This window comes from Scatophagus argus, chromosome 1 (assembly GCF_020382885.2).
Source record: "Scatophagus argus isolate fScaArg1 chromosome 1, fScaArg1.pri, whole genome shotgun sequence".
NCBI lineage: Eukaryota > Metazoa > Chordata > Actinopteri > Scatophagidae > Scatophagus > Scatophagus argus.
The window spans coordinates 22,500,970-22,526,047 of NC_058493.1; the positions used below are offsets into that span (position 1 = coordinate 22,500,970).

Here is a 25,078-nt window from a genome sequence, read left to right on the forward strand (position 1 = left end):
TGCACAAAATGACCTACATTTAATCTTTAGGCACACCTCTTAACTCATCACTTGGCACAAATCAGGCTCGCTTGTTACCCAGAGAGCGAGACAACAACACATAACTGGCCTAATTTTTCTCAGCAGGAAGTAGCAGCAGTGAAAAACCAGAGTCCAGCTGGAGCTGATTATGGTGAGACAACCAGCTCCAACCTTTGTACCACAACATTTCCATTCCTTAAAGATCAGAGTCCTTCAAATGAGTGTCTGGTCAGAGAATTATGCACATCGTAAACCACTCTTCAACCCCTTTGACTCATGTAAACAAACATTTGTCTGTTAACAAAGATGTAGATGATTTCATGTACCCCTGCACACAATTTGGTAAGGAAACATCTTAAAATATCACATTGTCTCAGTAGTTATAGCTACAGATTGAGATGTCACAACAACCTGCAGGAGCTTGTTATTTCCACACAGTCTGATGTGGGTCACCTGACAGAATTCTTCCATTTGTTGGTTTTTTTTTTTAAGTTTGGAAATACACACAATGAGGCTTCCAGTGACACAGCGTCATAGTATTTCCACACTTGTTTATCTGACTGCTAAATGCTTCATCACTGCCGACTTAAATGTACACATCTGTTATGTAATCCTGCTTGTTTTATACCTAAAAGTGAGTGGGAATCCGTGTGCCAAGTCCACAGCTCCAATCGGTGGAGTTTGAGTCACAGCTACATTTAGCTGACATTTCAAACCTCGTGTCCACAGTGCAATTTCGTCTGCCGACTTCAAAATGGAGCCTAGAGGTGGCATCACTGTAGTCAGCACTTCCTCTCAGCTAATAAGGATCTTGTGGCCGTGTGCTCATACGAAACTCGACTGTTAAAAACGCCACTTAACTGGGTGTATGAGGTCTGACAGTGACCAAAAAGGAAAGGACAGACACGGAACAAACTTTTTGCCAGTAATTTTATTTTGAGATATTTTGTAGAACAGGGGAACCAATGATTACAAAAAAAGTCCATAAGTGTTCTACATGCTACACCTTAACCTAATTCATCATGCTTGCCTGGAAAAAGTACATAGAAATTTAACAAAAATCGTACAGTTAAAACTGACATTATACTCACCGATAACTTTACTTTTAATGTACCTTTCTCTTGCCTCCATGCACGCAATTTTTTTTTACATTACATTTAGATTAAAAAAATTAAGACTTTTAGGCGCTTCTTTAAACCGTAAAGCAGTTTTTTTTCCACTAAAGACAGAACGCACCTATAGATAATAAAAAAAAAAAAAGGAAAACGAACAAAAGAATGATATCCGTTTGGACAACATTGGTGGAAAATGGAAAGCCTCAACTTCTTTTAGAAACATAACAGATGAATTTGCATCCAACCATAAAACAAAAAGGAACACTTGCACGCCCATATAGTGCCGAAATGAAAATCGAAGTCTGTCCAACTCTTCAATCTTTAATAATCACATTGAAATAACACATTTTGATAAAATAAATATCGCACATCTGCTAGAAATAAATAATGATTACTGAAACACCTCACTATGTTAAATGCTAAAGTGAGACAGATTTCATCTACGCGACCACTTCATTTCATGGCATGAGGATGGTCATGTGTGTAAAGCACTAGTGTGGCTTCGAGTGTCTCTCGCGGCTGTTACCTTGAGGTAGATAACACATTTACATTAACGCCTACGATAATGGTTGCTGCTGGCATCATGTGTCAGATTTACAGTATGAAAGGGTTACTAAGGAAGCTTTCATTGGGGGGTGGGGGGGTTCAAACAAAAAAAAATGTAAAAAAAAAAAGAAAAAAGAAAAAAAAAGGATATCCCACCCTAGTTTTCTTCTGTTGTCCCATTCCCATTCTGTATCCCATCCCAGAAGAGGGCGTTTGAAAGCACTTTAAATGCCTACAGCAATGTTAGCGTCTACCATCCTTCCTTATGTCACACCCAGCCAAACCTTCTCTTAAAAATCACAGCTCCTCTCCCAACATCCATCTTTCTTCAATTCTCTCCTTCCTTCTGTTCATTTACAGTACTTAAGTGTGCGAGTGACGTGCCGGTTTAGCAATGAGGGCGTAGACAATAACCCATGAAGGCCTGGTGATCAAGGCTCAAAGTGATGACCAAAACGCTTTAAATATAGTAAATCACCCTTCTCGAATCTTGAAAAACAAACAAGCAAAAAAAAAAAAAAAAAATTAAAATTAAAGGTAACCATAATAAAAAAAGTATGAAATGATTCAAGTACAATAACATACCATATTATTAAAAAAAACAAAACAAAACAAAACATAAAAATAAAACTGCCTAGATTCTGCACTGTGAGGGAGGATATATATTTCTTTAATTAAGATGCTTAAAGATGCTGCTGTACGTTTTGTGGGCAATTTGTGGGGAGCATTTGACGGCGCAGGGGGTGAGGGACGCCTGGATGGATTTTAGAGGCAAGTCATCGGTGCTATCAAAGCCAGGCAGGGCCAGGGAGTCCAGCTGCACGTTAAGCACAATCTCTGCGTTCCTGCCGAGGAAGCTCTCGTCCAGCTCTCTCACATCCAAGGACTCCGTCTCCGAGCCGGCCACAGTCTCTCCGACCCCCTCTTCCTTTCGGCTGAACAGGCGGTCCAGGTAGCTGGTGTAAGTGCTCTCCTTCTGGACGTGGTCCTCTTTGCGAATGTCCCAGCATGCTTCATCTATCAGACAGCCGTTCTCCTCGACTCTCTCCCCGGAGCCGAAGCTCTCCCAGGGCTGAGCGGGCCAGGCGGCGTCTCCGTCGACGACTCCCAGCACCCCTCCGCCTAACTGGGCGAGGTTTACCAGGCACTTCTCCTCCTTCTCCTGACTTACAGACTTAGACATGGAGCCTGAACGGGGAGCCTCCAGCTGCGAGACGGAGAAGTTGAGCTCGTTCAGGAGGCCCACCTCGTTGAGCAAGGTCACCTCCTGACAGGGCTCCGGCTGCAGGCTCAGTTTGATGGTGCTGGCGATGAAGGAGTCGAAGTCAAAGCCTTGGTTCTGCTGGCTTTGAGGCTTCTCTGTCTGGTGCTTCTCCTGCTCTCTGTCCTTCTCCACCAGACTGTGGGTCTTCTCGGCTTCTTTCAGTGCAATCTGTGCCTTCACCAACCCGTTCCTCTCGCATTTGCTCTTGGCCTTGCGGTCAGCCTTCTCCTTGCACTGCTGCTCCTTCCAGTTGGAGAGGTCAATGATGAGCTTGGGTTCGTAGTAGTGGTTGACTTCACTGTCCCTCCAGATGAGGTTGTCCAGGTAGGAGGGTGACACGGCCTTGTAGTTGCAGGTGTGGCTACACTGTAAATCACAGTATTTGTTCTCGTGGTGATCGTCGTCCTGCCATGATCGCTCTGGCAGGAACAGTGTGGAGTAGTCGAAGGACGGCTCATCCAGGAACTTCTCCCGATCTCCATCAGCATATTTACGAGGATCCACCTGGAAACAGACCACAGCTCCATTTAGTCTTTGTTATTTGTTAGTAAATCTAATACATGATCATGGAGATTTTCAAAATTCAAACACACCTGGACCTCCTCCTCGTCTGTTACATCAGAGAGTGCCCTGGGGTCAACCTGAACTTCGTCTGGGTCGTGGGTGCTGTGCAAGTGCCAGTCAGCCTCCGACAGCTGGCTGTCATGATATCTGAGGGAGTATGAGAGAGACAGACTTAAGTACACCAACACACAAGCACAAAACGATGCAAAAAAAAAAAAAAAAAGAAAAAAAAACCAATATATAACCTATAAACAAACCAATCCAGAAAAACAGATTTTTCCAGTTAGGAGACCTGTATATCCATATTATTACAGCTTAGTTATCCAAAAGGAACCAAACAAAGTCTCTGAGACAACAAGGAGCAGGTGTTTCTGAGAGAATAAGCGAGTGAGCATACCTGTCCCAGGTGTGGCTGTGGCTCTGGTCCATGAGCAGGATATCATCTACTTCGTCCTCTATGTGGAAGGGGTGCAGAGAGACAGGCTCGTCTAGGGGGAAGGAGTAGTCAGCCATATAAGGGTGGGCCAGGGCCTCTTCCGCAGTCAGACGATCCATGGGGTTAAAGGTCAGGATCTTCTCCAGGAAATCCAGGGCTGGAGAGAGGAGAATGCAAAGAGGGAGGACAACGATGTTATCAGGCAGGAAGCATGACACGCGACGTATGGGAGCTATGACCCTGACCCCCATCTTTGGTCCATGTTCATGTGAGTTCCAAATGAACAGATAAACAAGTGGTACTCACCCTGTGGACTGACGTCAGGCAGCAGCTTGGCCAGAGGTGTATGAGGCTTGGACATGTCGTTGCGAATGAAGACGGGGATGACGCTGTGGAGTTCCTGTCGATCTTCCTCCCGCAGTACAGGAATGGACTCCAGAATCAGCTGCATCTGCTCCAGTTCATGTGCTCCTGCAACGCAGAGAAGACAAACACAAGGTGCCTTCTTGTTATGCAGTTACGCAACATTCAGCATCTGCATGAGTGAGCGAGTGTGTTTTGAGCAAGACTGAGTGTGGCAGATCATGAGAAGCAAGATGCTATTTGCCTTGTGTTCAGCTCAAGGCAGTTTCAACAAACAAGAACAGAACGTCTCTCCCAGCTCCAGCTGGATTTGCAAAGGAGAGAAGGATAGTATAAGCAGACTGACTTCTGGCCTGTCTCTCCTGTATGCTTGGAACAAAGACATGTTGACCAGCAGGATGAACGCACATTTAATCAGACCTGTGCTCCGTATTGACTTCACCAGAGCAACTAGTCATGCTTCAAAGGCTGCTTGCCAGAACTTTGCATATATGGGGGCTTCCAGTGAGGCACACATGAAACTGAGTCAACACTCACCAGCAAAGAGGGTTTTCCCTGTGAGCATCTCAGCAAAGATACAGCCAGCGGCCCACATGTCGATGGCTTTGGTGTAGTTGTTAGGAGAGAGCAGCAGGCGAGGAGATCTGTACCACTTAGTGACCAGACCTTCAGAAAGATGGCCCTGTGTTAGAAAGAGATGAGACATATTTAGTGGGAGTCTGGGGAAAACACAACAATTCAACAAGACGACTTTGACTCTCAACCACACAAACTGCTGTGTCCTCTTGTTTGGTTCATCCGTAGTTAAAAAAGACCCTAAAATCTGCCGTTTCCTCTCAGTAGTAGACAAATGTGATCAACAATACAACATACGAGCAAACCATATTAAACACATAACCAAGGACCATCACCTTGATGGACATACTCTGTGGTGGTCACGTACGCAGCACAACACAGAGACAAAGAAGCCAGCCAGAGAGAAAGAACAGATGAAGGGGGGTGGGGGGGGGGGGGGGTTATCAGACACGTGCAGGCCCTGTCAGCAGTCTGAGAGAGCAGGATAATCCCCCACTGCCACACAATCGACTCCAGCCAGCGACACACCAGTGACACCAGTGCGCACTCCACTAACGGTGGGAATCTCTGGATACCTCACGATTAAATATCGACTCAAAAGTCTATGATGTGATTATAAACAGATAAACTGGTTCAGACACAGGGGATGTACAACCTGGTCTGACAAAACTCATGTTGTTGATAATTTATTTAATAAGTTCTGATTATTTTTCGCTTTAAGACAACCTTTTCAGGAGAGAGTCATGATCCATCCAAGACTCGATTTTGTCCCTTACTTCTACACTCTACTCTCACATGGGGCCTAACTATTAACAACGACAGAAGGACACTGAACACAAAGGAAACCGACCTGTGTGTGTGTGTGTGTGAGAGAGTGTACACGGCTGGGAAACTGGGGGAGGGGAGCTGGTAAAACAACACCCTGGCTGCCCTCTCTCTCCCCAACAGGCAGTGATAGTTTGTGGTGAGACCAAAATGGTCAGCTCACCACAGAGCCAGGCTCTTGTTTCTGCCCTAAGTTAGCCACAGATACTTGATGTCAGTCTACCCTGTAGTGTATCACTGCAATCTGCACGCCCTTGTTTTGATGGGCCTGTAAATGACACGCCATGTAGACTGTAGACTGTAGATAGAACAGCTTCCTTCAGATAACCAGTTTAGCAGTGAATTTCATCAGGAAGAAAAGATGGGGGGGAATTATACGGCAGCAACACATACAGGCAGGTCACACCTACCCACTGAAACCTGCAAGACTGCCCAGCAGCTGTTCCGAGAAAGAGCCAGCAAAACTGTCCGACTTATGTGAATGTAGTAACAGTGGAGAAATAAATGCAACATTTTGAGCTGAGCATTGCGACAGAGATGCAGATTAGGTCAGCTTGTAAGAGTGTCGAGTCATTGCATAAGGACAATTCTGTGTACAGATGGACTCTGAACTAAAAGAAGCAGGTTAGAGTTTGCCTACCAGCTGCGGACATTAAGTGCATTGGAACATGAACATGAACATTTAAGCTTTACTCTTACTGAATCCTAAGTGAGCCACTTGCTAAATGGGCAGACGCGCAGCCATCTCAATACCCAAGGCAACAGCTCGTGAATAACTTAACCACCTGATCTAGATCAGACCACACTGACATTTAATGACTCACAACAGGATCCCTTGGTGTCTATCTGACTGTGGTTAGTCACGGCAACCTTTAGCAGGTCTGACCAGACATCAGTAAAGTTGCTCGATGCTTCACAGAAGCTGACGACTAAAGACATAAATGACAGACTTACTTGCTGACACTACATGTTTTTTGTGTCTTAAATGCACTCACACACAGACATGACATATGGCCTTAATTAATGGTTGAACAATTTAGCTGGTTTATAGCTGATCGCCACAATTCCCTCTACTTTTTGGTTGTCGATGATAAAACTACTATTAGTTGCAAGACACTGTAGGGTCTTTTTACACTTGGAAAAAGTAAGTGAAACCACCTCTCTGAAATCCATTAAGTTGACTCACCAGCATTTTGCTTGTTAGATCCTGTGAAGTCTGGTGCCAGACAGGCTTATGGCAGACTGAATAATTGGGTCAAGTGTGTGTGAGTTCTTGCAGTTGTGGTTTGGAGTTGTGTGTTGCTTGAAAAGGACCTCAGTGAACCCTTCACCCCACCCCCCTCCCAATAACATTCCCGAAAACATCCCACCTATTATCTCTACGACATTGCAAATACAGAATTTTATGCTCAGGCAAAGGCAAGAACAAGATCCCACAGTACTACTACTAAGTACTACTATGACTTCGTAAAATGGAAACTGACTATTTTTCAAACTGTCTTGTATTTCTACTCCTTATTTCAAAAGACAAAACTGAGAGCTAGTAAATGATTTCATATTCAGATGATGTGGTATGTGAAAACTAGACTGGATTTCACCCCCAAAGAACATCTGCTACCAAACTAAGCCAATGTGATATATATGCCTTAGCTATGTTACACCGTCCTGGACTGACTTATAGCCTCAGACAGCCTTGCTAAAAACCAAAACAGCTTGCCTAAGCACAACCATTGCCAAATAGTTGAGTGTTATATCCACAGTATTCCTCCTTCTTTATTTTGTTAAAAGGGCAGACTGCAACTGGAAATGAAAACAGGCTTCAAATAAGGCCCTTAGCAAGTTCACCACAAGACAAAAAGCTGGCTGGGAAAAGGAGGGGAATCTGGGTTGGAGAAGTTGAGTGAGTGCACGTGAATTCTTGTCATTCTTGATCCTGGGCCACCACGGGAGTAGGCCTTAAGGTTCACATGGGCAGAAACAACTCGCCTTCTCAAAACAACAGAAAGGAAGCACAGAAAAACAGGTTCTTTTGGCAAGTATCATATAGCATGCTTAAAACAAAGCCACTGAGGATTAATAAAAGCCCGGAAGGCATTATGAGAAGTCATGTTTTCATTAGACAAAAAAAGGCAGAAAAAGGTGAGACAAATGCCTTGTGCATACACCATGCATGAATGTAGATACCTCATAACTGAAACTACGCCAGAAAGTGAGGTTCACTGCCAAAGAGCACTTCTTTATTTAGAAACAACGTTATTCAAATAACATGCGCTCAGCCACGCAGCTGCTCCGGCTCACCCTGCCTGATAGAAGTAGCAAATGGTTGTGAAAGCACATTTGCCCAGTGATTCTGTCCTAATGTCTGGCCAAGACTGAAACCAACTTTTTTTGTTTTGTTTTGTTTTAACACCTCCATGCTCCACTGGGTGCTGAAGTGTCACATGAGGTTGATGGGTTCATTTTCAAACAAGCCTCATTTCGTCTGAGACACCAAACACTCGCAACCACACAGTGAGATGACTTTAGGTGCGATGAAACAGTGTCTGGGTTCTGCCTCCCAGTACGACATCATTATTGTTGAGACAGACAAAAGACAGCAACGCCGTCGAGTAAAGTCAGTCAGACAACATGACCACAGCATTTCTATCCTTGACAAAAACTCAGCAGCAGTTGTCTGCTGCAGCACTACAGCAGACAATAGTCAAACACAAGAGAGCTGACCCCAGTCAAGCAGCTTTTCAATACCCACTTGCCTACATGTTTCTCATCAGGAAAAACTGCTTATGCAGAGGGGAAAAAGGCCCACATGGTGAACCCTGCTGTAAAGGAGGAGCGCAGTAACACTGGGTGGGTGGCTACAGTGAATGATCGAGTGAGAGATTTTCACTTCTTCCCGGCAAGTATAAGCTTTTCTTATTGCAGAAAGACCTATTGTCTCCACCAAAAGTGTGACTCATATGAGAATACAGAACAGCTAAAGCATAGTAGCAGTGGTGAGCTGGAAATGAACAGTTCTGGTAAACAAGTATGTGTAAGGCTGTCTCAGAGTGGTGTATGATGTGGCAAGATCCTGGCTACGCAAGGGATATGAATGAGGCTGTGCCAGCCAGAGGGATCACGTCACATGAGCCCACTTCAGATCCTCCGATGACTAATCTGAGACACGTGTAAGCATCTGACCAACTCTGTGCTCTAAGGAGATCCAGCAGCTATAGAGACAAGGAGAGCGAGAGACTTCTCAACCTACAGAAACTCACATCACACCACCATATGGCCCCTGACTGGAATTTACTCATCTCTTTATAAAAGGTGACACAAACACACAGGGGCCTTCCAACAATCAGACAGGGAAATCTATACGGAAAGATAAAAGTGACCTACTTTACTGTGACCAAACAAAATACAAGTTTATAGGGAACATTAAAATGTGTACATTCAAAATGTGGTATGTCAACATCTGGCTTGTTAAGTAATCTGGAAAAAAATCTCTAAATACCATAAGTGTGTAAATGACCTTCTGCAAATGGAGCTGAGGGGAAAACAAGCGCTATATATAAATACATCCTTACATATTTTAATGGAGCATGTCCATAACAGATCCGCTGCAGCCTCAAGCCTTCACCATCAGCATTAGAAGCTGACGAAGGCTCAAGGCTGAACTGCGCCTGCGTTGCACGTTAAATTCCAACTCTTTTTTTTTTCACCTGGGAATGTGGATTATCTTCATCTTTGTTGAGCCGCGTTATCATTTATATATTTAGACTTGGAGTTGAGCCACTTTTCACCTCTACTTGTATACACTTGTAAATGGAAAAAGAATAGTTCCCAGGGTAGTGTTTTCCACAGCCTCACTTCTCTTGACAAGGGAAACAGAGGCGTTACCTCAAGGAACCACATCCTGTCTTATTTACTTCCTGCTGTGAAACTGCGTCACCCTGGGGAGTACAGCATTACTGGGCAATAACGTAAACACCACATGTCAGAGCAACAAAGCATTCATCTTTGGGGAGAAAGCATGCAAAACATGGCTGCTCTTCTTTCAACCGCTCAACAAAAAACCCCATAAAAAAAAAAAAAAAATCATACTCCAAATTTTTAACGAGACAACAAAAGACTTACTGGAACAGCTAGTCAAGAAACTGGTTCTACCTTGTGAGAGTAGTGGGGGTCCATGATGCGGGCCAGGCCAAAGTCCCCGATTTTCAGTACCAGGTCCTCTGTGTTGACAAACAGGTTGGCAGGCTTGAGGTCACGGTGCAGCACATTGGCAGAGTGGATGTACTTAAGGCCCCTGAGGAGCTGGTACATGAAGAGCCTGGCATGGCCCTCAGACAGAAGACCTCTCTCCAGCAGCTGACACAGGTCTGTCTCCATGTACTCCTGCACAATGTAGACCGAGTTGACCTCGGTCAGGGACACCACGTCCTCTGTTAGCCTGCGACCGTTGGGTCCCAGTGTTTCAAACACCTGGTAACATAGGAAATATATTCATCCTGTTTTCCTTCTTGTTCAGAAAGTAACAAATACTCTTCACTGCTTTTAACACAAACCTGTGAGCACAGCTTACCTTCACTATGTTGTCGTGGTCGAGGCGTCTGATGATCTTGATTTCCCGCAGGGCGTGCTTCACACTCTGGGGGTCGGTCAAGATAATTTTCTTCACAGCAACACGCTTGTCACAGTCGGTGTCAACTGCCGAGAACACAAGGCCGTTCCCTCCGTAGCCAAGAGGCTTCAAGTCCATGTAGCGAGAACCCAGGTCGAAGCCATGGATGTTCATCAGGGACTCAAACTTCTCTGCCATGGCGACTAGTTTTGGCTTCTGCACCAAACTTCAGCTATCTCTGTATTCTGGGCTGTCTTAACTCCAATTTAAACACAAGCAGAGGGAGTTATTTGATAATACCCCCACGGCTCCAGAGGCTCTGACCCCTGTACAGACGTCTACCCAGCCACCTCCCCCCGCCGTCTAGCCGTCACCGTCAGATGTGGGGCACTAATGTGTTGTCAAACTTTCTTTCCATCTTGAATAAGGAGAGAAAATGTAAACGTTTAATTCCTCCTCCAATCTTGGATATGTGGACAGTTTAATAGTTCTTGGTAGACTAGTGTTTCTAGGCTGCAATGGAATGAACTGGAATAGGGCCAATTAAAAAGCACTGAGATTACGTTAAACTATAAAATCATGTAATTGCATCCTTACAGTGCAGATACATTCAGTGTATGACTGGTCCTGAGCAGCTTTATGTGAAATGTGCCTAAATGCACTGTTTTTTGGGGGGTTTTATCTGTGTGTGTGTGTAATTTTCCTGTCAAGTCACCTGATCTACAAAACTGAAATAAGTCTGGCCTTTAAGTCTTCAAATTAATTTTTCACCCTCAATGATCAGGTGGCTCAAGTTCGCCACAGTCACAATCAAAACTATCCTCCATTTTACTTGGATATAACCTGAAAGATAGGAGAAAAACAGAAAAAAGACAAGAAAAACTTGATGAAGTGCCAAAGAAAGTCAGCTCATATTTCCATAAAATAACCTACCATTCAACAAAAAATGGGTCTATCTCAGCCTTATGTTGGTTACTCCATGAAGGGGATTTCACAAAAGCAATAGACGAACAACAAACTTGACTCATTAAACCGGCTTCAGTTTGACTGTGGTGTCAATGGAAAGTAACCCTCCCCCGCCTGGTTTAACGGCTTGTTAGTCCGGTTTCTGGGTATCGATAAAATTGTGAGATAACACCGAAAACACACCGATTTGGCCAGGATAAGAATCATCGAGCATGCTTACATTTTAAACAAAAGTTGTTTTTATTCCCGAGTATTAGACGCTCATACCGCCTATCTTTGGCCTTCAGAGTCTGTGACCGGCTGGCGGAGAAAACGCCACAAATGGAAGCGTAACGACAAGCTGACTAGCTTCTGACAGACCTCCGTCGGGTTTTAATATATCACAAAACCACGGCCACCCGGTAACACACACATAAACCTCATCATACACGGAAGACAAAAATCCTGACACACGGAATATTTGAAGGATATCGAACAGAGCGTTAGACTGAAACCCGCCGATAGCGCGAACAAAGGGGTCGTTGTTGGCGGAGGATTCTGACTACGTGGTAGCCTTTCTGCTCTCCTCGCTCTAAGCGGCACAAAGCCGACGTCGGTAAAACCGCTGAAACGGTAGCAAATTTACGGTCAGATGGCATACTAATGTAACAGTGACAAGAATCTTCATTTGAGAAATTACTTACAGCCCTTGTTCGTAGCATTAGTTTCGTTATATCTCTAATCAAACCTGGAGGAGGTTTGACTGTGCTCCGCTGCCGAGCTCTGCGGATCTGTTGCAATCGCCATTTAGGCAGGGCAGCGCTAAGAAAGGCAGTACTGACGTCACACGGTAGCCTTAACTGACTGTCGGAAATATCCAAACTAAGGTGAGATCCTTGGTGATTTGCGGTGGTGCTTTGACCCTATTAGAAAAACGTTGCCAACAACAACAACAGCAGCAGCAGCAGCAATAGCAGCAATGTTAACAACAACAAAAACAACAAGCTATAGCTATAGCTTAGCTATAATTCTGAAGCATCTCTAGAGTTCATTGAGTTCATTTTTGCTAATTTGGATGCAGTGCACTAGCACAAATTTGGTTGTCAATCAGCATTTAATCACCTCATTAAATTCAATGCACATGGTTAAGCCTACATTAATTGAGTTTATATTTATATGTACTTTTGTCATATTTTCCACGATCCCAGAAACATTATACTTTTCTACTCTCTCTCGGTCTCAACCTTGTAATGCCTCAGTTAATCTTTTAATTATAGCTAATAATGTAATAAAATGTAATATGCGATTAGCTATATTATTTGCATGGATATGTCGACAAATGATGATGGAGGTGTTTTTTTTCTATGTAAATTCTGTGTAAAATGCGTCGTAAGATAAGTTTTTGAACGCCACATCACAAGCTTCTTTTAGCAGTGCAGATATATGACAGTATCACAAGGGCTCCTGTGATATATCAGAATATTTTTAAGCCATATCAGTAACTCACTCCGGCGTTGTTCGTTTTACATGTTTACATCTTTCGAGCAGTACTTGAAAGCAGCAGGAGTCATTCAAAACTTGCGTTCTAAGTTGGAGATCACGTGTCAGCGGCAGATTCAAAAATTCAGCTCAATATTGAGGCCGCAGTTTTACGGATGAAATGATGACAGTGAGCCTAATACTTGAGGTAAACAAGAATGCTACAAATGTGTAGTCAAAGCAACCTTAAAACAAAAGTCAGCTACAGTTACAAAATCACAAATAAATAAATAATAGCCGACTAGACCTATTGATAATATGTACAGAAAGACGAGCAGATGTTTGATGGAATTATTTTTTTGCTATCTCTTGACATAACTGCTGTACCAAACTATCTATGATAAGGGATGGGTTAAAAAGAACATTTTGTAGCCCGTTTCACTGAATATCCAAGGAGACATGAAAATACGCCAAAACTGGTGATTAGCCTGAACAGAAATGGTGCAGGCCAGGCGCTGTGGCGCTTATTATCTTACCTGAATTAGTGATCTCAGCGTTTACGTTTTCTTCTTCTTCTACTCGATGTTTATTATTTCACATTCTTCCACAACTGAGTCAAGCCAACAGAAATTCTTGTCCTGTCTAGGCCTGCCAACATCTACAGTCTCTCCACAGGCTGTATGGTCTGCTTTGTTGCGTTTGTTGTTGTTGTTCGTTCGTTCGGTTTGTATTTCCTTCTTTGTAAATAGGCAGCTGTTTTCCGGTTTGGCTTGTTTTTGTCTTTGGTGGGAATTAGTGTCTCAGATTATGGCACGCAGAGGGATACAGGACTAGAAAAATCGCGAGTTTAGTCTCACACCGTGGCTTGCGGATTCATTATGTCCATCTGGCACCGGGATGCGCAGCGTCTTTCTCTATCAGCTTATACACCCAGACAAAACAGAGCGAGGGGTGAAAGTAAGCGCTATTTTTTCCCTGTGTTTAGATCCATCATTCTGCCTGGTCCTCTGTCCTCCCCCCTCCTCTTCCTCTCTGTATGGATGCTGTGAATGAACGCAGGGATGGATGGATGGATGGGCGGGCAGGCAGGCAGCATCACAGCCGCAGCAGCCTACATCAGCATCCGCAGGCAGACCATGTGAGAGCCCATGTGCCCGAGAATGCAGATGCCTCTCACAGGCCGGGATGGGCTCTGCAATGGAGAACAGGACCCGCATGCGGTCTGAGCGGGCTGCGACAGACCCCGAGAGCGACTCTACTGGTTATTCGTCGCACAAGGATGTTGAGAAGAGACATGACACACAGCCTGCTTCTCATATAGAGACTGTTCCTATTTTAGGGGTGATCGTGGCAGTTTATGAACATACATACACACTTTGTCTCATGCATCGGTCCCAGAGACATAAAGTTATGTAATACGTCAGATAATGTGTCTAGGGAGCCCCAAGAAAGGAGTTTATCTTAATAAGCAAATTAGAAATATGTAATGACCTGTTTCAAATAAACACAGAGAAAAAAAGATGTCATTACTGCAATGGAGACTTTAATTCTTTTTTTTTTTTGGCTTGCTGAGCTTGAGGTGTATTTTTTTTAAAAAAAGGAAACTATTTAAAGAGGAGTTTTTATTTTTTTAAAAACCTATATAGTAAATCATGCTAAAACAATGCTTTATCGATCCACGCTTTGATTCCTCGATCTCTGCTCAGAGGTCGAGGTTAGTGCAAGTAGTCTTTGCTCTAAGGCACTTCAAGTAGATTAGATGTTTTCTGATGAGACATCCTGAGCTCATATCCTTTCAGGGTTCCATTGCCACCAGAAACTAAGAGAGACTGCTTAAAATGTCCTCTCATTCGAGTGCGTTGGTGCTCATGTGTCTCCCTCTCGCTGGCCTCTGGCCCCCTTACAAAACACTGACCGATTTCTTTTGATCAAGGCCGACATTAATGATTGTGAATCAGATTTGTAGATAAGGTACTGACGCTGGCCTGCCCCATAACTGTGCTTTGCCCTCTGCTGTACACGAATGAATGAGGGTCATAAGACAAAGCTGCATACTGCATCTAGAACCCTACCTGTCAGGGTAATTATAATAATTTCCTCTCATTTCAGTTGTCACGGAGAAAACTGATTCTGGTATTTGCATTCCAGTTGCTAACAAGTTGTCTCCACCTGAGACGTTAAAGCCTGTGCCACAGACCCCCTCTTGTTACATCATGGGACGAACGGCTGGTTTCAAGTCTTAACCCAACACACTGGACATTGTAATTTAGTTGAGATAACGTGTCGTCCATTACTGCCTGTGCCGTTTTACTGTAACGTCCTATGGTCCAAAACAAACGCTGCACTGTTGCAATCCAGGTCTTGTTTGTTGAGCAAGTTGAGTATCGTGTGACGAAAGAAGTTTGCACACGTTGTTTACCTACATTCATCTGCTGGTGGTAGTGGTATGACTCTCTCTTTCTCTTACACACACACTTGTGCTCACTTTCACCTACATAGAGCATCTGATTGTGTCTCAACCCCATTACTGTCCCTCTAGGTCATTTTAACAGGATGTATCACCTGTTCTTTATATCTCACCTGTTCTCCTTTTTCTACTTATTTTTTTTTTTTGTCCAAATTCTCAGCAACAACAGAAATATCCTCAACATCACTAATATGTCACATTCACCTCTGTGGAAAAATGAAATCTTCTTGCCACTTACAGATGCTGAAATTCTCCAGAGACGACCGGAGCAACATGGTACAGAAGTTAATAGTCCATCCAGGAGAATTTATACTGTATATCCAACACTGAGAGGCAGACAGGTAGACTGGTTTCAGCGCAGTCCAGTATCTCCCTGTGTGTCTGTGTATTCTCAAAGCTTTGTCGGTGTGTTATCCTACTCCATGTGCCTGTGGTTGTGAGGTGGAGCTCCATGGACAGTTAATATAGGCCAGACGGGAGAGGGGAGGAGACTGCTCTGTGTATGGTAAGCCTGTCAGTGTGTCAGACCCACTACCAGGAGAGTCCACTGCCACCACTTCTCCCTCTCTCTCTCTCTCTCTCTCTCTCTCTCTCTTTCACTGCTACTTTCTTACTCTGTCTTCTTTTATATTTCTAATTTTCAGATTTGCTCTAAAATGTTTACTTCTGCGTGTTTTGGTCCAGTACGAGGAGACGTAAGAGAGCTAATCTTTCCGGCTGAGGCGTTTGCAAACCCTGTTTTGATGATTCATGATTTTTTTTATTTATTTTTAATTTATTCTTTTTATCTGGCAGCTTAAATCAAAAGATTATGTGGGTCTAATGGGTTGTGATGGTTTTTGAAAGAAAAATTCACGTTCATCTAGCAATAAACAAGGTAGATTTGCTAGCATTGCAGCACACACATACTGCTGGTCATTTGACTACCTCAGATCAGTACTTTGCAAAGGACAGAACCTACAATTAATGTCAGTGCAATAATACAGTTTTCTGCATTTGTAGTTCATTTTCTGAAGGGGAAGCTTGTCTGTTTTATTGCTTACTGTAATGGACAGTATCATGCCCGTGAAGAATTCTTCTGTGGAACAATGGTTGTATGTTTTCCTCCTGTCCCACAAATCCACTAAATCTCCCCTAAAAATCTGCTCTCTTCCACTCAGCTGGTGTTTGCCACTGCAAGATTGGCCCTGCTGGCAGGACTCCCTCACCCTTCTTGATCTGCTGGTATGGCAAGCTGCTGGCATCTCAACAGACTGGCATGTTTGGACTGTAAGGAAATGTGTGCGTGCAGATTTGTTTGATATCTAAACCAGACTCCTGCAGGGTCTGGACGTGGTGTGTGTTATCAAAATATTTGAGCGAATATATGAGGAAATGAGGGCAAAGCTGCGGGTTTTGCGTTGTTTGCCTATATTTTGCGTATCCTCTGACTTCTCTCTTATTGTTAATTCCGATTAATTGATGATCTGTGAAGCTTGCAGCGTAAACCTGTGCCTTTGAGTGGGTTTACTGCTTTACAAATCTACTGTAAGTAACACTCAACAGATAGCCTGCCTGAAGTGATACCAGACTCAGTTGATAAATACCATTAATTAATTATTAAATCACTGATTACCCTGAATGAGGACAGTGAAGTACTATTACATAACACAATTTACAGAGGCAATATGGCAGTCAGGCTCACCATACTGATCTCTGATGCCTCTGCTATTTTCCATTGTCCAGCGTCTGCTGTTATATAACAGTCTGTCTCACTGGACCTGATGCTAAGGTGCAAAATGGATCAAGACGGGACATAAATTCTTGCAACGCCTTTAATATCAGTGGTCATGTGACCCCTGCAGGAGCTGTGTTACCCATACAAACACTGTTTGCATCAGATACCGTGCAACTCAGGTATTTCACAGTGCCGTGAAAGAGGCCAATGCAGAAAAAGTGTAGGAACACTGTGATTGTGTCTCCAATGTGGGAGGCAAACATGCTCATATAATGACATGGTCTTGTGGTTTGATCCATAGTGCAGATGATAATTCACATGACTATCTTGAAATGCTCAGATAACCTTTGCATCATTTCTAAACCTCTCAGGTCCTCGCCTGACATGTTGGAGAAGGCCTCCTCCTCCTACCCATTAACTCAGACTAGCCTGGCTGTCTCATCTGACCGCTCGCTGTCCCACAATGTTTCTGTCCCCCTCCTGCGTCATCACTGAGCATAAAAGGTAAGGCGAGGTTAGCGTATGAAGAAACCAATCTATTCACATTACTGCATGACAATTATGTCACTGTGTAGGACAGATGGAATCTCATTCAGCTGTTTAAATGATTTACTGTGTGGGGAGAGTGTTAGTGGGACATGACAGTATTGTTATGTAATACACAATAGTGGCACCACTACTGGCCTGGAATTAGCCTTTTACTCCTTTCATAATGTGATGTACAGCATGCCTGTGGAGGGCATACAGTGCTAACAGGCTTAATAATTGCACATATTAATGCAAAGGACAGATGCTGAATGGCAACAAGTCTTCCTCCATGCATGAATCACTTTTGAAATCATTAGAAAATACTGGCAAATGGCACTCTGTGGTAATTTTTATTTCTAAATGAGCAGGTTAATGTAGGATACATAAAAACCTGGGCATACAGGCAAAGAGTAGGTCAGAATTTAATGCTTTTGCATTTGTATCTTTCGTCATGTGTGTATGGGGTTTGAGTTGTCCTCTCTGTGCTGTGATGTAAGCTCTTTTGCCTGCTCCTGGCCCTCGGACAAACAATTAAAAGAAAAAAAGAAAAGAAAGACAATTGTGGATATTCTGCAGAGAAATGATTAAGTGATCTGGCAGGGATGTTGTGTTTATGTGTGTGTGTTTGTGTGTGTGTGCGTGTGTGTGTATGCTGTGTGCTGTGTGCTTGATGTGATTGAATTTGTTTGTATGGGGTCAGAGATAAAACTGGGAGTTTGGCTGTGATGTAAGAGGATCAGAAGCCTTGGAATCTGGAGGTTTCTTAACAGGACTAATGCAGAAACCTTCCACCCATCGGTGATTGTGTGCTTAAAACTATTCAACAGGTTCAGATCACAAACATGTTATCAAAGTTACTGTCCAGGTCCAAATCCCGCAGATCTCAGCGGGATGTTTTTGGATGACATAACCGTGAACTAATCCGTTGTAAATTTATCAAAAGTTTTCCAGCACACATTTAAACAACCGGATTAATAATCTTATAATATGTTCATGGCAAATCTGATACACTCATGCTATCATCTCCATGACATAAAAAAAAACAAACAAAAAAGCACTTTCATTGTCTTAAGTAGGACGTTGCCCACTTATAAAGAATTGAAATGATTCTAAAATTCTGAGTAGATAACAAATATGAGCCAAGGTTTCAAGAAGAAGAGTAAGAAGAATCTTCCTTCGACATAAAAATTTTGTAGTTCTAGGTAAGTCACCTTCAAAAAGTTTGATGTCATGTGTGACTTTGAGTACGACCATAAAACAATAAAGATATAACAACAAGGTCAAAGTTAGAAGCTGTAGCGGCATGTGTTTTCTTTCACAATGGTCAATTCTGGGGAAGCTCACTGTTCAGTGTCTTAAAAGAGGCCATAAAAATCTGATAATTACACCAAGCACACGATGTCCATGACGTTACAATGGAGAGAGAGGGCGAGATTGATATCAGAGTGCTGCAAATTAAATTGCTGTGTGTGATATCTGCTATCTAGACATGTGGTAATATCACTGCAGCACCTCTGGCCTCTCACTCTCTTTTTACTGTCTACAAGGTCTTATATCTCATAATATTTGGGTTTCAAATAAGATCAAGGACGTGCAGTGTCATCATTATCAGCACTTGGTTGTCTGAACATATTTCATAACTCCTGCCTTTGTCTCCCTCTCTCTGTTTACATGTGTTTGGATCTGCATCAGATGTTTTCCCTGTTAATTATCTTACATGTGTATGGTGTCGCTAAGTGCCTTGTTGTTGTATGTTTGTATATAAACGAGTCTGTGTATCTGTCTGAGATTGTGGGAAAATGCGAGTTGACCTGTGTCTTAATTTCAAACAATTACATAACACTCATCTTATCTCTCCTGTCAGACTTCCCTTCACAGAGACATGTTTAAATTGACTGCCCTTTTTCGCAGCTCGCTCCAATCCCAAACGGCCACAGCATCGAGCCTCTTATCTCACATCACGGGTCACACCAGCGGTACGTATGGGATTGATTGTCCTCTTCTCACAGAGTGTGTGTCATTGGCGCTGACTAGCAGCACTCTCCATTAATCACAGACTGATCGCAGCTGAACCTGAATTTCACACAAATTGCTCAGCGTGTTGGCCTTCATCCCCTTTCAGTTTCCCATCAGCTAAACTCCGGAGGACTACAGAGTGGAAGGTGGATTGATGTGTAGCAATAATGGGCTCGTGTAGAACTCAGCCAGCCAACAGGATTAACAGCGTGGGATCAGGCCTGTCTCTTAAATGTGGCAGCAGTCAGTGGATAGCACTATAGCTGCTCTCACTGCCCTGCTTCCTTAGCCTCACTGCATTGACTCTTTGTGTGTCTGTCACTGCGCATCGATGCAGCACTGGAACAGGAGAGGAGCACACAGCGTTCAGTTCTATCAGCAGAGTGGCAGGTCTAATGGGTAGCCCGTCTGGCCGGTCTTGGCCTGACCTAGCCAAGCTGTCACTGTGATCTGCCCAGCCCTGAATACCAATTATTGGATAAAAAGGGTTTCACAATGCTCCCGCTTGGACTGGCTCACTACCCGCCGCTAGGCTGACATCACTGACCACCTGCTGCAAAAATGCAGATTGAGTGGCCTCATCCGAGATAAATCCTTCAAAGATTCTTTTGCATTGATCATGGAACATATGTTCTAATCCAGTATGTTGTAATCTCCTAAAATATATGTGTAAAGATGGGATTTTCCACTAACATGATAAGCAGGTCTGTGATAGTCTGCCACTAGGCCTGTGTAAAGCATCAATCATTAACCTGTATTGCTACGACATGGCGTGATAGGACAGGAAGTGGAAAAACACGTTGCTGTTGTTGCAGCTTGACTGCACTGCATCCTTCTTCGATCAGAGGACACTGAACTCAGGTTTGTTTTGCAATAACATGTAATCCTGTAGCAAGGAGTGCTACAGCTCTCGGACCAAATGAGGTGTGTGTGTGTGTGTCTGACTGTTTATGTGCTCATTTCCCAGATGTCCATTGCGTGGGGGTGAGAGGTTGGATTTTTGCAATTTGCAATTTTTTTCTTGGATGGGTCATTTCAGTTCAGTTCATCTCTGGTCATGTGCACTGCTGTGGAATATATCACATAATTAAGACCAACATTAAGTGGGATTATGGCTCTTCTTTGCATCTGTTCAACACTCCTTCGCAGACTGCATGACTCCTATCAGGAAGGATTAGATTGGGAGATTGGATGGTGTCGAGTTCACCCAAAAATCCATTTGAAAGCGTGTTAGAATTTGTGATGGAGAGACTGTCTCACACCCCCCAGTGGTTACATAATGGTAGATGACAGAGCATCCCCTATGTCTGCCACCTCCCCCTTATCCTGCTGAACCATTTCTCCTTCTGTCTAGATGATCAACACCTCCTATAAGGTCACAGCCTTAATGATCTAGCAGCGATGAGACAAATCAGTACGCTGGCTTTGCTACGATTTGTGTGTGATGAGTGTGCGTGTGGACAGATGTGTTCTAATTATAGCTGCTAATGACCGTGCGCTTTCAGATAAATCCAGTGCCACAGACAGGCCAGACGAGGACCAGGACTGATCTTTTACACCTTCGTTAAATCCGCCCTGAGACACTCGGGAATGAAATGTTTACATCTAGATGCCAGACATTCTAAATATTTTTGCCTTTTCTTTGTATTTGGATCAAGAATCAGTCTTTTTTTTTACTTCATGCCACTTACTTGTCTGTCTATTCAATATAAGGCTGCAGCCAGCAAGCTTAACATAACTCACTAATTAACACATTATACTCTTATATCTTATTTGTGTACGGTAATCTGTGGAAACGTCTATAAGGTCTTGTGCTGGAATATTTCTTAAACACATGCAGTGACTTCTCGGATTCCTGTGTGGACTCGCAGGCAATCAGTGGAGAATCCAAGTTTTCTCAGAATAGCAAACATAAGAATTATGAAGAATTACTTGTCTTTCCACACAAATTTTCAATTTGCTGTTGCAGATTAATATTATGTAAGCTTCATTTCTAGAAAACAGGGCTGAATAAGAATATGGTTCCACATCAGTTCCGGGTTTGATTAGGTAATCAGAATCCAGTGTATAAACTTTTGTGCATCAGGGCAGAAAGAGCGAAATCAATGGCTGTTTTTGTTTAATTGCATAACTGGTCTTAGTCATGCGTGAGCAGCTGAACTCTGTAGGCTGTGTTCCTTTTTCAAACTGCAGAGGAGAGCAGAGCAGCAGGAGTGTCTGATGTGAAGTGGCAACTGGGTTTAATGCAGAAAGCGCAAACAGGCAGAGGGAAATTCCATGTCCATAACGATGATTATGCTCACTTCTCTTTCAGAGGAGCATGCAAAGTGCACAGGACGATTCTTTGAGTGTCAGTGTTTGATCACAAGGCTACTTACAACTTCTTTGTCTCGTTGTGTCTTCTATTTCCCAATTTGCTTCTAAGATTATAAACATCACAGGATAATGGGTACATTTCTCATCCAAATTTTCAGCTGTTCATGGCAGTGTGAAACTGTGTTATGTTGGTGTGCCGTCACATTTGAAAGGTAGTTTTTTTTCTGGGTGAAGGCCTGAGGCTTTGCTGTCGAGGCTACTGTTTCTGTGCGTGCAGAGTACTCACAGAAGGTGCACTATTACCTCGCAATAATCCCTTTCATGAAGGAGACGAGCGTCTGTGGCCTGTGGCTTAATGGATGCATTTCATGCAGAAAAGAAATGGGAAAGTGATGCAAATCTTCTCCTCACAGAGACAGAGCAAATAGAAGAAAGTCAGAAAGATACAATATAGCAGACTATTTAGATCAGGGACGTATTTTCAACAAATTTTGTGAGCAATTATTTATTGGTTTTATGTCGTATTTATTAAGAAATGTGCTAAATTTGATTATGTGCCTACAGATATTTTGCAGCATTTAGACAACAGCAGAGGAGCATCTCTAGGAGAAAACAGTGCACAATTTTAAATATAAATATATTAATGAGATTTTGAGTATTTAAGTGCCTATGAGCAATTTGTTTATTTGTAATAACAAACCCTTTTTTAGCTCATTGTTTTGGTTTTCTGGTCTGCAACGTCACTGCTTCGGTTCGCTTTCACTGCTGCTTGTTTTCCTCTCTAAAAACTCACTCCACGCTACCCGCTCAGCAGCAAATGCCAAAGAGACCAAAGACAGCAACTAGCTGATGGTAGTTCAGCATTTAGCAGCTAAAGAGCCTGATATTTCCCTCAGGTGTTGGTGGAGACTAAAACCAGAGCTAAAAGGAGATTGAACATTGGACTGATATTTGGTCAGAAAAAGAAACAAATGCTAATGTTGCTCTGTAAGTTGTGTATATTTGCAGATATTTGCTAATACACTCTCATGACTCATGTCAACCTAAAAAGTGATGTCGGTGTTGTGCTCACAATTAGTTTAAGCTGCCCCCAAGTCGCCCAAAAAACAAACAAACAATTATTGCGGGTTTAACACTACAATACCTGCAGACATATTCTACCTGTAAGACAAAAGCCTCATCTAAATGTGATATGGTTTACTGAAAGGCAATAAGTGTGGCTCAGATTTTCTTTGACAAGCCGTCTGTGTATGTTTAGCAAGTGTTAGAATTTGATATTTTAGTAAATGAAAATGGGAGAAAATAATATTGACATACACATATAGAAGTTATGTTGATGCCTTCAAGATCACATTTTTTCCCCTTTTTAAATGCGATAATCCTAATGTTTCACATAGAAGATGGACTGGGCAGCGCAACATTAACATACTGCATTCAGCTATATTACAAGTACAGACCATGCTGTGTATCAACATGTATCAGTGTGTTCATACACCAGGGTCTCGTGTGTTATGGCAACTCCTCCTCAGGGGTACTAATGAGGACCAAAGTGCTGAACAAAGGAAACCATAGGAAGACTGAGGTGAGCACAATAACCGGTTCTTCTTCTGTTGATGCAGACAAACACAAGTCCTCCCTCCAGACTGGCCGACACACTGGGACTGATTCGCTATGGAGGCAAAGCCACAGAGTGTGCAGCAGTGGCTTAACATCTGCCGCTCGCCGTCCTCTCTGCCCATCAGGTTTGTGTGTGCAACCAAGCACAGCATCTCCCACATGTTACTCACATGTAGTGAAGTGAGCTGAGCACATGAGAGACTGAACACTTTGTGCTGGCCCACAAGCCCACAAAACACAACCATACACGGTAAACAAGCATTCATGTCCACACTCTGCCAGCAACGCAATGCAGACAAAACCTGTAATGATGCCCTGAAGCTGCACTGAAGGCTTCTGAGGTCAGTTATATAATGTCAAAGTGCCAGAACATGCAACACTTCATCTCATTTCTTGAGGAAAAATGTCTAAGTATCCATGCATTTATTCTGCGCTGGCTTATGTCTTTTGAAGTTTAGTCAAAGAGAAAAACCATTTGGATTTTTGTGTGTACTTATACAACAAATGAGAAATATGTTGAACCTCATACAGAAAGCTTAACTGTATCATTCAGTATTGAAATAAGCTTTCATCCACGTGTCAGCCCTTAACATCTCTGCATTTCCTGTGGCCCACTGGATCAAATATGCAGCGTCACATGTGGGAGACATGTTCAGGTTTTGAAGCAAGTCTAGATAACGATGAACATAAAATGAACATCCTTAGTCACTGAATGTAGTATTTCAAGTTTTTCCTCATTCAAAACACACATCTCACCTCAGTGACAGAAGCGCTCGTATCCAAGGAAAATGAGGTTTGTGTGAGACTAAATAAATATGTTGTTCTAAAACCAAAGCAGTTTCTCGGAATGGTCAGTCTCATTCAATTCCACAAGTAGGTCTTTGTGGGTTTTTTTCTGCCTCTGCTCATGAGGTCGACCGTTCTTATTTCATTGGTGCCACAGTGTATTTGATTTCTTACAGAGTCTAATCAAATTGAGCAATACAACAGCTACTACATGTAGTACCTTTGAGCAAGACAATTAATCACCAAATCCCCACATGTGCAAAACTGGCGTTGCTGATAACAAGCTGAACACCTCAAACTTCTTCAGAGAGAGGAAAAGCTCATGCTGTTTTTGCATCACTATGCAGTCCAATTCATCCTCTTTCCATTTCGTTTCCTCCAGGGCAAACTTTTCACGCCAGAAAATCCAATAAAAATATTCTTCCTTCTAAAACAATCTTGCAATTCTTGATTAACTCAATTATTAATGTAAGAAATGTATTGTTTGAGAGAAAAATGAATCAACCATTGAATTAACTTTGTTTAACTGATTTCGGTTCTTGGCGGTTTAATTAATAATTAATTTAACACAAAGGAAGGACAAACTAACTTTGGATTGGCCGAGTTAGGTGAGGAAGGGAGACACACAGATATTATTCAAAGCCATGTAGGATTTTTCTTGGGATGAACTCATAGATTAAGTGTTCCTTCATGGATTTAGGAAATGTGGATATTTTAGAATCACTTAAAACCCAACTGATTATGTGAAAATTAATTGTAAAAAAATGGCTTGTTTTTCTGCTCTAATAAAATAAAAGCTAACCATGTGGAGATATGTGGTTTTCACATGTGCAGAGACTATAAAAAACAGAAATTCATTCTGCAGCGCACCCACACACTTTACACATATTG

The 25,078-nt window shown here is 42.8% G+C and overlaps 1 protein-coding gene and 2 long non-coding RNA genes across 4 annotated transcripts; 2 read left to right on the top strand and 1 right to left on the bottom strand.

Moving 5' to 3' along the window:
• Positions 1 to 934: 934 nt before the first annotated feature.
• mapk6 (mitogen-activated protein kinase 6) lies at positions 935 to 15,641 on the bottom strand. 2 transcript variants are annotated; one of them, XM_046392300.1, is made up of 8 exons: positions 15,446 to 15,641; positions 10,278 to 11,159; positions 9,860 to 10,177; positions 4,847 to 4,991; positions 4,253 to 4,417; positions 3,908 to 4,103; positions 3,540 to 3,657; positions 935 to 3,450 (listed from the first exon to the last, which is right to left on the bottom strand). In XM_046392300.1, exons 2-8 carry the CDS (start codon positions 10,512 to 10,514, stop codon positions 2,353 to 2,355), a joined length of 2,277 nt encoding a protein of 758 aa, XP_046248256.1. In that variant the 5' UTR covers positions 10,515 to 11,159; positions 15,446 to 15,641; the 3' UTR covers positions 935 to 2,352. The 2 variants fall into 2 exon arrangements, with proteins under 2 accessions (XP_046248256.1, XP_046248247.1); XM_046392291.1 differs by lacking the exon at positions 15,446 to 15,641 and adding an exon at positions 11,966 to 12,122.
• Positions 12,183 to 14,261, top strand: LOC124060911. Its single transcript, XR_006843656.1, has 2 exons — positions 12,183 to 12,948; positions 13,726 to 14,261. It is a non-coding gene; the product is annotated as an uncharacterized LOC124060911 (long non-coding RNA).
• A 501-nt stretch (positions 15,642 to 16,142) lies between the features above and the next one.
• LOC124065176 lies at positions 16,143 to 19,990 on the top strand. Its single transcript, XR_006844399.1, has 3 exons — positions 16,143 to 16,476; positions 17,296 to 17,428; positions 19,364 to 19,990. It is a non-coding gene; the product is annotated as an uncharacterized LOC124065176 (long non-coding RNA).
• The last annotated feature ends 5,088 nt before the right edge of the window (positions 19,991 to 25,078 follow it).

What these genes read in the sequence shown, in the direction of transcription:
- mapk6 (XM_046392300.1), bottom strand. Translation starts at nt 10,514, where the DNA reads ATGGCAGAGAAGTTTGAGTCCCTGATGAACATCCATGGCTTCGACCTG. An exon ending in GCCTGACGTCAGTCCACAGG is followed by an intron (nt 4,104 to 4,252) that starts GTGAGTACCACT and finishes TCCTCTCTCCAG; the next exon opens with CCCTGGATTTCCTGGAGAAG. An exon ending in CAGACGAGGAGGAGGTCCAG is followed by an intron (nt 3,451 to 3,539) that starts GTGTGTTTGAAT and finishes GTCTGTTTCCAG; the next exon opens with GTGGATCCTCGTAAATATGC.